At 40.6% G+C, this 13,601-nt stretch overlaps 1 protein-coding gene across 1 annotated transcript in view; it reads left to right on the forward strand.

Annotated features, from left to right (window-relative positions):
- Positions 1–13,601, forward strand: part of CRB1 (crumbs cell polarity complex component 1) — a 142,126-nt gene that overhangs the window by 85,042 nt on the left and 43,483 nt on the right. The window contains 1 exon segment of the mRNA XM_054981317.1: positions 6,064–7,011. Within this exon segment, the coding sequence (XP_054837292.1) occupies positions 6,064–7,011 (948 nt within the window).

The following is a 13,601-nucleotide window of genomic DNA, read 5'->3' on the forward strand; positions in this document are numbered from 1 at the left end:
TCAAGCAATCCCACATTTGCAGAACTACCTACTGAAGAATTCCTCTTCCAGATTGCTTTAGAAATCTCCCTCATGGACCATACAAACATAAGGAACTCATCTGCTGTGGAAAAAATGGTTGCAGCCAGGATACAGGCTTGGGCTATTTTAATAGCAATGGTGACAGGTAACATTTTTGCTTCTAAAGGAACATTTTGAATGAGATTTGTTGTCAGAAACATACAGTTTAATATTAGCTTGCTTCTAGGGTATTAAAATATATTTTAAAGCCAAGGTAGAAAGAAAATAATGTCAGTATCTTCCCCCCTATACTAACCCTCTAGAATCTAGATTATAAACTTGCACTGTTTTGATGGCAATAATTTCTCAATTTTTAGCTATATTTCAGCTTAGATCAAGAAAACGCTTAAATATCAGCTTTCTTCTAGTTACAATATTTCAAAAGTAGAAGGCTATCCATGTTAATATGGTTTACTTGTGATCATCGCTTCTACCAACAGCTTTATTCTCATATATAAGCGAGTCAAAAACTAAGAGCCACAAAAGGTAATTCAAGATGAGCCACTGCTTCTGTAAACTCTTCTCTATAAATCATTTCGCAACCCTTGATTAAGACAGTTTAATGTATTTTCTCATGCAAACCAGTTGGGCGAGAAAGCAATGGAGCAATACCAATACATAAAATAAACATGTGAAGAAAGTTTCTCAAAGGGTACGAGCATTTGCTAACAGAAAGTCAATGGGCTATGCCTCATCTCATTTTGACATAGAAGTCATTATAGCGGACATAAGAAAAACTACTATAAGCCATAGAGAGTAAGAACATCTGACATGCACATAATCAGAACCTTATGTACGATGTAAACATCAGTGAAAGCTGAACTAGTTTGATTTTTTTTGCTCTAAAAGAAAATGTAGCACATTTAATGTAGCTTGTAGTCTCTGAAAACATTGAATGCCTCAGAAACCCTTCCTTTTCTTCACCTGTTGGTACATCTCACACTTTACTGGTTTGCAAACAATTTGCTGTCACTTCAAATATAGACCTGTCTGAATGGTGAACTGCATCTAGAGTTCTATAAATATTTCTTAATCCTCTTAACATGATGGGCAGTGGCTGTCGCTTCCAGCAAGGCCAATCATGACCAATATTAGCCAGTATTTACAGGAAGAGCTAGTTACTCTTCTTGAGAACTAATGAGGGATTTATTCATTGGTTCATTGAGTTGCTACAGCACAGGAAATGAAAAGTAAATCAAATAGACTTGCTGTTCTTTAGGTTCAGGATGTACCCCCTGATCTCCAGAAGCTGCATATGGGTTGCTGATGTTGCTTGATTTTTGTACTGATGCATGCAAATACACATTTATTAAACAATAAGGCACAGCCCACCATTTCCCTTGCTATAGATGATAAGGTATATTTTGACATCCAGATAACATTACAGAACAAGGGCTTGGATCCAACAGAAAAGCCCACAAATGGAGGAAGGGGTCTTTCCTCTCCTTCCTCTGCCCCAAGCAGTTTTTTCTGCTCATTCCAACGATCCTCTTTGAAAGCTGGGGTGCCCTTGTGAATGGCACCATAGGGGAAATCTTTTCTTCTGCCAGTGCAAGCTGATAACAGAAGAGAAGACTTTGCTGATTCTTCCTCCTTACTGCAGCACTCATGTAGTGCATTTTTTTCACAAGAGGTTCTTGGGGATTTGAGGGTTCAAAGAGTAGACTGCAGGGGAAAGGCGAAACGGGGAAAGATCCACCTCATCAACACCTTTGGTGAACTTTTCCACGGGTTCCAAACCAATGATTTATTTTTCTAGCCTATCTTTAAAACATACGGACACAAAAAGACCCTCTTTGTCTTAAATCAGTTCAGGGCTATTGCTGAATAAATTAATACAACATCAAGCAAGCAAGGAAGATCTCTGGCATAAGGTTGGCAGACGCCAGACGCGTACTTTTCAATCTCTTATTACAACTGCAGTTCCTACCTACCTGTTGTTCTCTGCAGTCCTGTCAGCAGCACCTCTCCTTCACTTCTCGTGCAACATAAAAATGATTTTAAAAATAAATATAAAGATTATAAGGGTGTAAGAAGTGTCCAGGGTAAGAAGTGGCAGCCTTGCTTCAAAAGTGTGTAATGGGGTGTTGTTCAAGCATTCATCTTTGGTGTGAAAACAGAGATGTTGCAACAAGTACACAAGAATGCCTCTGCTTTAATCTGTGAAATTCCGGAGGGTACTTCTTGTTTGTCAAGAGAACAATGCATGATTGCATCTCAAGACAGTGTGGCTTTCTTCCTGTAGACCTGCGTCCAGTCAATTGGGACCTGTGTGGAGTGGACCAAAGCTAGACAGTGTAGGGGCTGAAGTAAGGAGGGGAATTGCGTGAGACTGAGTGAAAAAGCTGCCTGGCCAACCTTTAGATTTTCTTCATTTTAAGTGTTTTATTTTTCACTAGCCTTCTGCTTTTAAATGATATGGCAGTATGGTTGATATGCTGCTTCCCCTATGTGACAGTTGTACTTTGGTTTTTCAAAGCATTTTCCTATCAAGTTGGCTGTTTAGAAACAGCAAAGAAAAACTCACGGTTACTTCATATTAACCTTGAATTAACAAATGCCTTTCACTCCATAGCACATTTTGTTTCTTTCCCTAATTGTGAGGCATGTTGCTTAATTTAAAAGGTGAAAAAGCAGAGGATTTACAAACAAACGCACTCCTTGCAACCGCTTCCCCTCAGACATATTTTTAACACGCAATGTTAATATTTTTTAACATCCGAGGTGCCATTCATTGCTGCCTTGCAGCTCAAGCAAGTCATTTGCACCTGTGGGAAATGAATACAAAGTGGGTAAAATAATGTTTCCTTCCTGACTTGGGAACACTTTGCAGCTGTTTTGCACTGCTGTCCTCAGGGGTAAGTGACTAGACAAGGTGCAACAAGATGGTAAATCAGCCCCAGAATGCCACTGCCCTGCAAACAACAGCTGGAGATAATAGCTAATTCCTGTACACACCTCAGGGGGGGGGTCCCCACAGTGGAGCGCCTGACCAGTGGGGAGGAACTAAAGCTTAATTTAAATGGTGATCCCTAGACTAAACCAGCTTCTCTATTCTGCTTCGGCATTTAACTGGGCCCTTAGCTAATATACATCTGTAGCATCAGTGTGCCAGCATAGTGCCCAACCAGGTCCATAGATCCCTGACATGTTAATGTGTGCATCCGCACTAGTGACTGAATTTAAATATGTCACTCAGGGCATAGGTAAAGTTTTAAGGGACTCTGTTGTCCAAGTTTTAATAGCAGTACCATCTTACAAACTGTGGGAACAGTATCTGCCCACTCTAGAGCCTTTACAGTAATAGACCTTACCTGGCGGAATAGCCTTTTCTGATGATGTCAGGAAGGCCACCATGTTCATGGATTTTGGGGGCTCTGTAAAGCTGAATTAGTTAGACGGGCAATTCTTTAAAAGCTTTTAAATGCCCTAGCCTTGAGATTAGGGCTGAGAATGGTTCTCTGATTAAGTGGAAATGGAATTAAATTACTGGTTAGTTGTTCTCTCTGTGTTTTAAAATAGTTTTAAATAACATTGCAACATGCTTTGAGCCCCTTTTTGAGAAAGGCAGGTTAGAAATGAAAATAAGCAACCAAAATAAATAAATTATACTCCCATCAATGGGGAAGTGACAGATGGCGGGGAGGAACTGGGGCAGGACGGCCAGGATTAAACAGGGCCGGACGCTGGAAGATCCATGATCAGAGCACCATAATTTTTTTTAAAAAATGCTAAATAGAATGGTATGGATTGGACAGAACATATGGAAGGGGAATTATTTTTCCCTATGCTGTTTGCCTGACCTGACACTGCCCATCTAGAGCTACTATTTGTCCCCTTGGGAGAAAGCTACAGGCAACCTAAACTCTTCTCCAAGAGGGGCAAGGGGAAAGAGTTCCCTTATTGCCATTATTTAGCAATTAAAAACATGATGTAAATCACTGTCTCATCTAGTTTAGTGTGTGTGTGTGTGTGTGTGTGTGTGTGTGTGTGTGTGTGTGTGTGTGTGTGTGTGTGTGTGTGTGTGTGTGTGTGTGTGTGTGTGTGTGAGAGAGAGAGAGAGAGAGAGAGAGAGAGAGAGATATTTAGGGTATAGTTGGACAATTTTTATTTATTTACTTCATATATGTCCAACCTTTCTCCTGGGGACTGAAAACAGCTTCCATCATGCTCTTCTCCTCTATTTTATCCTCACAACAACCCTGTGAGGTAGGTTAGGTTGAGAGTGTGTGCCCGGCCCAGGGTCACCCAGCAAGCTTCCACAGCAGCATGGGGATTCAAACCTGGTTCTCCCAGATCCTGGTCTGACACTCTCACCACTATACTGGCTCATGTGACCTAACAAGCCGAATATTGCCTGCAAATCATGTGTCATGGCTGCCAAGTGCCTGTGACAGACCCCCTGACTTTTTCAGTCACAAGCAGGCAGCAGCAAAACCAGGCTGATTGAACTTCTGTTGGTCTACTACATACAGCTATTAGTTTTGTTTAACTTGATGGCTCATAGATTGTGCGAGCTTGATTTAGGAAGAAATTGCCCTTTCCTGAAACATGGCAAAGTTTGCTGAGGAAATTAACAAGAAACTCACTAATTATTAGAGGCTGAAAATGGAGGGACGGCAGTTGGTATTTCTGTTCCTTATTTCCTCCATCAATGTTCCTCTCATTATTAAGAATTTTTTGCCCCTCCTCAGGATCACTATCCCTAGGTGACTGGAGCCTGCTTCAGCTGTAGAATGGACCTTAATCTATCACTTCCTCTTGTTAGACTCAAGGAACCACCAAGCCAAACAGGGAGACTTTTCTAGGCTCCAGCTTCCCAAGTCGGATTGAGATGTCAGAGCTGAGCGTATCATTCATCTGTTCAAACCAATGTGGATCAGTGAGGGTACTCTTATCATGGAACGTTCCTCCCATTCCTAGTTGGGAGTAAAGACTCCATTACTTCAAAATCATCATACTCCCTTGATTGTTCAGTCCCCATTCTTCCATTTGAGAACCTAAGTGGAGTTTTGTTAGGATTCCTGAAAGCACAGAAGGCAAAATGAGAAGTAGCTTAGCACACACACACAAAAAATTAATTGAGGTAAGTCACTGTGGCTTGTTAGTTGTGCACATAGCATCATGGTGTTTTAGGAGAGCTCCAGTCATGCCAACTGCATGCAGAACTCATCCAGTTCGGTATCTGTATGCAAAAACATCAAATAACATAGTGCCTTGGCTGGATGTGTGTGATAGAAACAGAATCAGTTATGGACCTCCTTGTTAGTTGCTCCTTAACAAACACATACGCAGTTGGCACATTCATACTATGATCTTCTAGGCTTAATATGTGTTTTTTAATTTATTTTTTAGAGGATGCTGTTTTTTGATTGCTATTTGTTAGCAAGATCAAATAATCATAAACTAATTGGGTTGTGTCCAGTGACCCATTAGCTCAAGGAGTTCACATCTTTGCTGTATTCCCCTGCCCCATCCCCACAGTCTCTTCTGTTCCTATGAAAGTTGATCACGGGATCCAGACAGACAAATAGCTATGCGGGGGGGGGGGGGGTCTGTTTTGAAGTGGGGAAAGATAACAAAATTGCCTCTTCCTCCTTTTATTCAAGTACAGCTCTGTTGAAAGTACAAGGCAATTTTAACCACTTATCCCTCCTCTGTGCAGCCCCCCTCCCCCAAACTGTCTGGCTATTAGTCTGTGCAGGCTCTGCAACCACAAGAATTAACTTCTGCTGGGGGTGGGGGAAGAACGCAGCAAAGATCTATATCCCCCAGCAATTTCTGCTCACAGATCACTGGATCCAACCCACCTGCAACATCAAGGGCAATAGTATTATTAAGGCAGAAATTAAGAAATATTCTGTTAATGTACAGTTATTCTTGAAGGCACTTGTATTTTATCCTGCATGATTACATCAATCATATGCTTGATTCAATAGGTAACTAAACTTTTAAATACGATCTTCACTTAAAAGAATCAGTACCTTCTCCAATTTCTTGCAGGCATTCACTGTGAAGAAGATATCAATGAATGTCACATGAATCCTTGCCAAAATGGAGGAACCTGTGAAAATTCTCTTGGGAATTATACCTGCCATTGTCCCATCCAAGAAGATGATGGTGTGCTTTATGGTGGCTGGAACTGTACAGAAGTCCTTGTTGGTTGCGTTCAGCATAAATGTAAAAATGGGGGATTGTGTATCCCTCACTTCACAAACGGACAACACAGATTTAGTTGTCTATGTTCATCTGGATATACTGGAGTCCACTGTGAAACCATGACTACATTGTCTTTTCAGGGAAATGGGTTTCTTCATGTTAACAGCGTCACAGCCCTTACAGAAAACTGTTTCTATAACATAAACCTTAGATTTCTGACTGTCCAACCAACAGCATTTATATTTTGCCGAGGAGACAAAGACACATTTGTGAAGTTGGAGATACTGAATGGCTACTTGCATTTATCCATACAAGTCAACAACCAGTCAAAGGCCCTTTTGCATATAGCACACAATGTCACTGATGGTGAATGGCATTCAGTGGAGGTAACCATAGCAGGAGCTGTTACTCTTAAGTTACTCGACAGCTCTTGTCTAGAATCATGTCTCAGTAAAACTGACGTCGCAATAGATAGTGATCAGCTGGTGTTTGCTTTTCAGAGCACATTTTTGGGTGGTTTGCCAGTGGGGGACAGTGACTCTCTGCGTAACGTCTATAATATACATTCTGCACCTTCATTTGTAGGCTGTCTTCAGGACATTGAAATAGACTTGAATATTATTACCCCAGAGAACATGTCATCTGAGTCATCTTTAAATGTCAAGGCAGGCTGCACTAAAAAGGAGTGGTGCGAACTCAACCCTTGTCAGAACAGGGGGCGCTGCATCAACTTGTGGCTGAGTTATCAGTGTGATTGCTTCAGGCCCTACACTGGGCTGAACTGTGAAACAGGTAAGATGAAGCCCCCAACTGCAGCATTTTAATTTTCAGCGGAGATAATAGTATATAACACAAGTGGGCAAACTGCTGAGCTCCATGGTCCAGCTGCGTTACCATTAATCACCCACCAATGGAAAATCCTTCAGTGAAGATAGCCGCAACAAATTCACAGCACCTCTATCTTTGTATGACCATGACTATACAAAGGTGGCTTAGATGCTGTAGATGCACCATACCATAAAAAGATGTACTGTTGCTGCTTACATATAGCTGCTATATTATGGAGAGAATTGTTAGCAGTCAAGACTGGCTTCAGACTATTTTGTTGCCCTAAACAACACCACAAGGGGAAGCCGCGAAATAAGCAGGCAGGAAAAAAATATCAAAGATCTTCCGCAGAACTATAAACAATAGTATACTTCTACTACTCAAAAGAAAATGAGGTTGGAGAGTCCACAAAAAATTTCTCAGTTCGAATACTCCTTTCACAGATAGTCCTTTTTGCTTCTCTACTTGTAGGTATAACATTGCAACTCCCAGACAGGAGACAGCAGAAGGACTGTCCAGCTGAGGGGGGGGGGGGGGTCTGCAGCTGCTGAGAAACGCTCGACGGGGCTAGCTGCTCTCCTGTTTCGGCAATCTTTCTCAAGAGAATTCAGGAACAGCAAGACTCTCCATCTCCAGTTAGTCAGTTGGCAACTTTCTGCAATGAATGGCCATAACAGGCTCCTCAGATACAAGCAAAGGGTCCAGCCTTATTTTCTTTTGAGTAGTAGAAGTATACTCCTCTTATACATGATCTGTCTTCAGGTTTAATTGCTTTGCATAATTATTGTTGGATGCGAATTGTACATTGAATTACCACCTGATCTATTTCATGCACCTTGCACTTTAGTAGTATAAATACGTTATTAAGTCTCTTGAATTAACTGCCTTTGCATGGTGCACTTTAAGTCTTATCTATTGTTTATAGTTCTGCGGAAGATCCTTGATCTTTTTTCCTGCCTATTTTGTTGCCCAAGGCAAGACTTTCTCTCGCACACATACTTTTTAGGTAGCTGTGAGGATACTGTAGTTCCTTCTCTAGGATTAGTTTCTTTCATCCCACCCACCCACCCCTTTTTAAAAAACAAATGACTGGAAAAAATGGAAAGGATTTTTGCTCTTTTTGCTATAGTTTTGTAGAGGAAGGGGAAATACTCATGCTATCCTGAAACTATGGGTCTGGAGGGATTGGTGTTAGAATCTCTAAGAATTCTGCCTTTAGCCTGGGCCTCTAAATTTCTACTAAACTAGGTCCATCATAGGTGGCAACAATCTACCAGGGAGTTATGATTCCCTTCCTGCGTCCACCCAATGAATAACATAATTGTGCCTCAGGAAAACTGCAGATACATGAAATGAAATGGCTGAAGCAAAACAGACAGATATCTATCTGAAAATCTTCAAATGTTTAATTTGCATTTTGAAATTTTGTATTTAGTTCAAAAGAACATTTGAAGCTGAAATTCAGAGCTTGTTACCATAATTATAAAGTTCACACACACACTCATGAAAGATGACATTCACACAGATCAAACTAATCTCCCAATTTCAACATTCGTTCAGGATTTGGAAGTCCATTTAATTTTGAAATTTCAGTTTGATATACTCTTGATTTCTACTAAATCAAACACGTGAGTATTATTGTTCAAAAGTGATTTCAATTTTATATATTTGTCTCCAGCAAATATTTGGAATAGCTCTAGACATGAAAAAAAATAAGATAGGGATGAAAATAAGGTCCTTCTAGGAAAGTAAAGTAACTGTGCACAGAAGTTTCTTTCCTCATATCATAAGGTGTCTTGTGCACATGGGAGTTTGATGAGGGAATACAGAGAATAGTGTATTTTCTTTACCTCTCTCTAGAAATCTACTAGCTATGCAAAAGAGTCAAGATAAAAGTCATCCATCACTGACCCTATTCTTCCATGCCCTTTTAAGCATAACTCTCTTAAGTGTGAGCTGCATTCATTGTTCAATATGGAAATAGGTCTGAGATAATGATGCAGATGATTGAGAATGTCTCCCTAAAGAAGGGGAGAGCAGCATAATCCCCCTATGCAGCTTCTCGGGCAATTAGATTTTAAGATACTTTTTCTTGGGAAAATTTTCAAGTTCCCCCAAAAGTCTATTCCTATCTAAATGGTTAGATAGTATTAACATCACCTGTACCAAAAAAGTGATGTAGGAGGAGCAATTAGACAGACACTAGCATGAAATTTTATTACATAAAATACAGAGGATGGTTGCAGAAAGAAAACACACCAAATGGCATGATCTTGGTATGGTTAAAATTGCCCTGAGACATATGGCAGCAAGTACACCCAAATAGCTTCCCATGCCACAAAGACAGCGCTGTGTTTGTTCTCTTGTAACAGGAACTCTGCCCCTGGTCTAACAGCTGATGTTAGGATTTTTAGGCAACTTTTAGGATTTTGGTAACTTGCAGGAGGGTTTGGAGGCAGGGATATGGGGGGGGGGGGAGGAACGATGTTGGCAATGTCACCAGATCACTTTTGGGTACAACCCAGAAATGACAACGGTAGCTCTTGGAATCACTGCAACTCTATAGTTAACTTCATGGTGATTTCTACAGCTAATATCGTCCCTTGTAGGTTGTATCTGAAAATAAAGTGCCAGTGACTAGGTCAAAGTCTCTCCCCCCCCCCCCACCTCCTTATTTTTCTTCCCCAGGTTTTTGCTTGCCATAAGTGCGCAAATAGTGTGCCTATCTGAAGTAAGCCTATCTGGAAATCTAGCTGGTCTTTTAGGTACAACTGGACCTGAATTAGGGGTCCCATTCCTGAGGTGGGGGCAGGGGATGCCCCACTCCTAGCATCTGCTCCCCCACCTCTCACCTGGTCATCTGGGGGGAAATGCACGGAAACAGATCAGAAACCCCTAGAGCACATTGATGTCATTCTTCATGTGGCACGGAAGCAGAGAGTTATGCCAAGGGCCAATTTGGGTAAAAATTGGCCCCCAACCAATTTTGGGGCCAATTTTTACCTAATTGTCCCCAGGCGCATTGTGCCAGGAATGACAACTCTACCCTCATCCCCCAGTTTGGACCTCGGGAGACCTGGCAATCCTAACCTGAATCTTGCTCTCCAATCTGAAGTGTCTCAACATCTTCACTTTGCTAGCAACTTATGGCAATGTGATTGCTTTAGGCCGTAGTTGGCCACTACTGCTTGAATGGCAGCAGGAGAAATATTTTTTAAAAGCACCAACATCATCTGCGCCGTGATATCACTTCTGGGGTTTCTAAGTGATGTTGGGCAGCTCTAGGTTGACTATAGAGTTTCTGGCAATTCCTAGACCTACCCTACATCATTTCCAGATTTTCCCTGAAAGTGATGTTGCATCACAGAGTATTGCACCCTACATGTCCCCACCCCCAATCCTACCACCAATTGCCAGGCATGGCCTAGTAACCCTAGGCCCTCTGTTAGCAAGTGATTCAAAAATTATATAATAGGCATTTATAATTATATATAATTATATAATCCCATTTTTCCATTTAGATTTCTTCTGAGGCACGTTTATCCTTGGGTCATATCAAGATGACTGCTTAACTAAGACATGCCAACCTTTTTGACAGCAATAAAAAAAATCTGTTCCTTTAATCATTTTACTTTAGCATTTCCTCACAATCTGATTGCAACAGTAGACAAGGTTATAAACCTCCAGGTAGGGGTTGGAGTTCTCCCAGAATTACAACTTATCTCCAAACTACCGGGATCCGTTTCCCTGGAGGAAATGGCAGCTTCAGAGGGTGGACTCTGTGGCATCACATCCCCTCTGAGCTCTCTCCACAGGCACCCCCCTCCAAATCTGTATTTCCAAAGTCAGAATTGGCAACCCTAGCAGGAGACCAGTTGAAAAGCCATTCCAGACGCTGTGGTTGCCAGATAGCTTTCAGGAAGTGTACGAACAAGTAATAGTCCCTGTAAGAAAAAGCTGTAGCAATGCCTTCCTCTGCTTCAAGACTTTTGTTCCAACAAAGCAGTGAAATAGTAGCACTCTTTACCCCTTTCCCCACTCACCCCCATTTTGGGGCCCATCCTGTGAACTTCTGGGACTGTTGTAAGCATCTAGTTCTGCTCATACGATAGTCCTGCTGCTGCATTCCCTCCCCCTTTATTTTTTTTTGCCATACAATGTTGTAATTGAGATAGGGCAAAAAAAAATCTTGAAAACATTATGAAGCCAGACATACGTACACACATTCCAGCCAAAGTTAAGCCAATTCTAGTGGGAAAGTTTTTAAGCACTTGGTGAACTCCATGTGACTTTTTAAAAATGTTAAATATGTATATATAAAAGTTTTCAGTATATTATGACCAGAATGGTATATGATAAAATGGCAAAGCCATAAAATAAAAACAGTCAAATCACAATACCAACTACAAAAAGCAAAAAGGAAACCCTAGACTCCTTTGTCCATTTTGCACATCTAATAAAAGGAGGAGACAAGTGAATTTTCCTATACAACAGAGGGGAAGGATTTTAAGTGTAGCATGGTGTCTGGGAGGAAAATGAAACCCTTACCCCATTGGGGGTGTCCCCCCCCCCCAGTGCAGCTCCCAGCATGATTTACTTCCTTTTCACCAAGAAAAAAAACTAGCTGAGGAGAAAAGCTCATAGAAAAGTGTAATGAGATAAGTTTGGCTCACCTTTTATGCTTGCCGATATGCACATTACATCTTCCCCTTCCACCCTGTTTTATAGGAGACAAGTAGTAACATGTCTGTCACTACAACATCAATTAAAAAACACAGGAGAGAACACAATATTGTGCAAAATTAGCCACCAAGGTCATAACAGAACTGAAATTTCTTAGTACAGCATAGCAGCCAGACAGTATTTCCATAGAGCCAGTTTGGTGTAGTGGTTAAGAGTGTGGGACTCTAATCTGGAGAACTGGGTTTGATTCCCCACTCTTCCACTTGAAGCCAGCTGGGTGACCTTGGATCAGTCACAGTTTCTAGGGGCTCTCTCAGCCCCACCCATCTCACAGGGTGTTTTGTTGTGGGGATAATTATAACATACTTTGTAAACCTCTCTGAGTGGGCATTAAGTTGTCCTGAAGGGCAGTATATAAATTGAATGTTGTTATTATTATTGTTATAGAGTTAGTGTTCTTTTCAAAAGTGCTTAACTTTGGCTGAATTGTGCCTACAATTCATATTCAGAAATATCTGGCAGAATTTAAATTCATCAGTGAATCCAGGTTTGGGGGTGGGGGGTATGAAAAGCCCTAACTCTTGGTTTAATCCAAAGCACCATATCCTTAACAGATGTTAAATAACACTTGCAGTGAATTTAGTGGAGTTACATGGATTTACACCAGTTGACAGCTGGTGCAAGGGACTTACTGGAGATAATTGTTCAGAAAGCTTCAGCTTCAAAATGCATTCAAATATTTTTAAAATACTATATCATTTCATATGCTGCCCTTCACAATGTGCACCTAGCATTTTTACTATTATTATTACTATGCAAAATGACATTGCTGGAGCCATAATTATAGGAGACGGCTTTGAAGTTCAGCAGTAATTTATCTAAAGGGTTGAACAGCAAGTTTGGAGGAGAGGACAACATCTGGTAAATATGTTTGCCTCTTTATATGAAGCAAAATTAAAACCATCCCACTCTGAGGAAGGCTTATGCTTCCATTAGGACTGTTGCAAATGATTAGAAAGTATTTAAGACTTTTTTTGTCCCCCTGCTGACCACAATATTCTACAAAATTCATGGCATTCATTTTGAGTCAACAATTCTATTATGTATTTGTAGAGAGAGATTCTTGGAACTGGCAGTCCAGTGTCTTGTTCACAGGGATATCACAGTTTATTTCCACACATACTTCAGATTTGATCCAATACATCCAATTTCTTGAAAAACCTGAAAATGGAATGCCTAGCCCTCAAATATGGGACATGATGTACACTTCAAAATGGTTATGGCACTTTCTTACAAGCTAGAAGCACAACATTTGGACCTAGACATACACACACAAACATACACACACACACAGGTTTATCAGCCAATTGCTAAATATTTGCGTATGTATTCTTTGCCTTTTAACGGTTTACGCCATCAACAAATGTCATATTAACTGAACTTACACACCAGTGACTAGAGGAACTAAAAGATAACTTCAGATTCAAAAATTTTTAATGCTGCTAATCTTAAGTATAAGGAAAACATTTTTAAAATTTTATTTTTTCATTCAGGATAAAAATAAATAAAATATCAAATAAATAGCCTAAAGATGTAATCCTATGCAGTTACTCCAATCCATGTATACATCTCCAGCTGTGTGTGTACATGTGTTGTGTGTGTATGTACAGACACACACATAGAAACACATCCTGGGATGTTGCTGTTCTTTAAATAAAGAGTTAAAGAAAAGAGGATAGACAGTTAAAAGGAGCAGGGCAACATTTTTTGTATACACAGAAAAGTAACTAGAAAGCAACCTTGTTGATTTATTTGCATCATCCAGATATAATGGCTCAAGAGGTTAATCTTGACCAAGGTTATGCTAAATG

This window comes from Eublepharis macularius, chromosome 5 (assembly GCF_028583425.1).
Source record: "Eublepharis macularius isolate TG4126 chromosome 5, MPM_Emac_v1.0, whole genome shotgun sequence".
Lineage (NCBI taxonomy): Eukaryota > Metazoa > Chordata > Lepidosauria > Squamata > Eublepharidae > Eublepharis > Eublepharis macularius.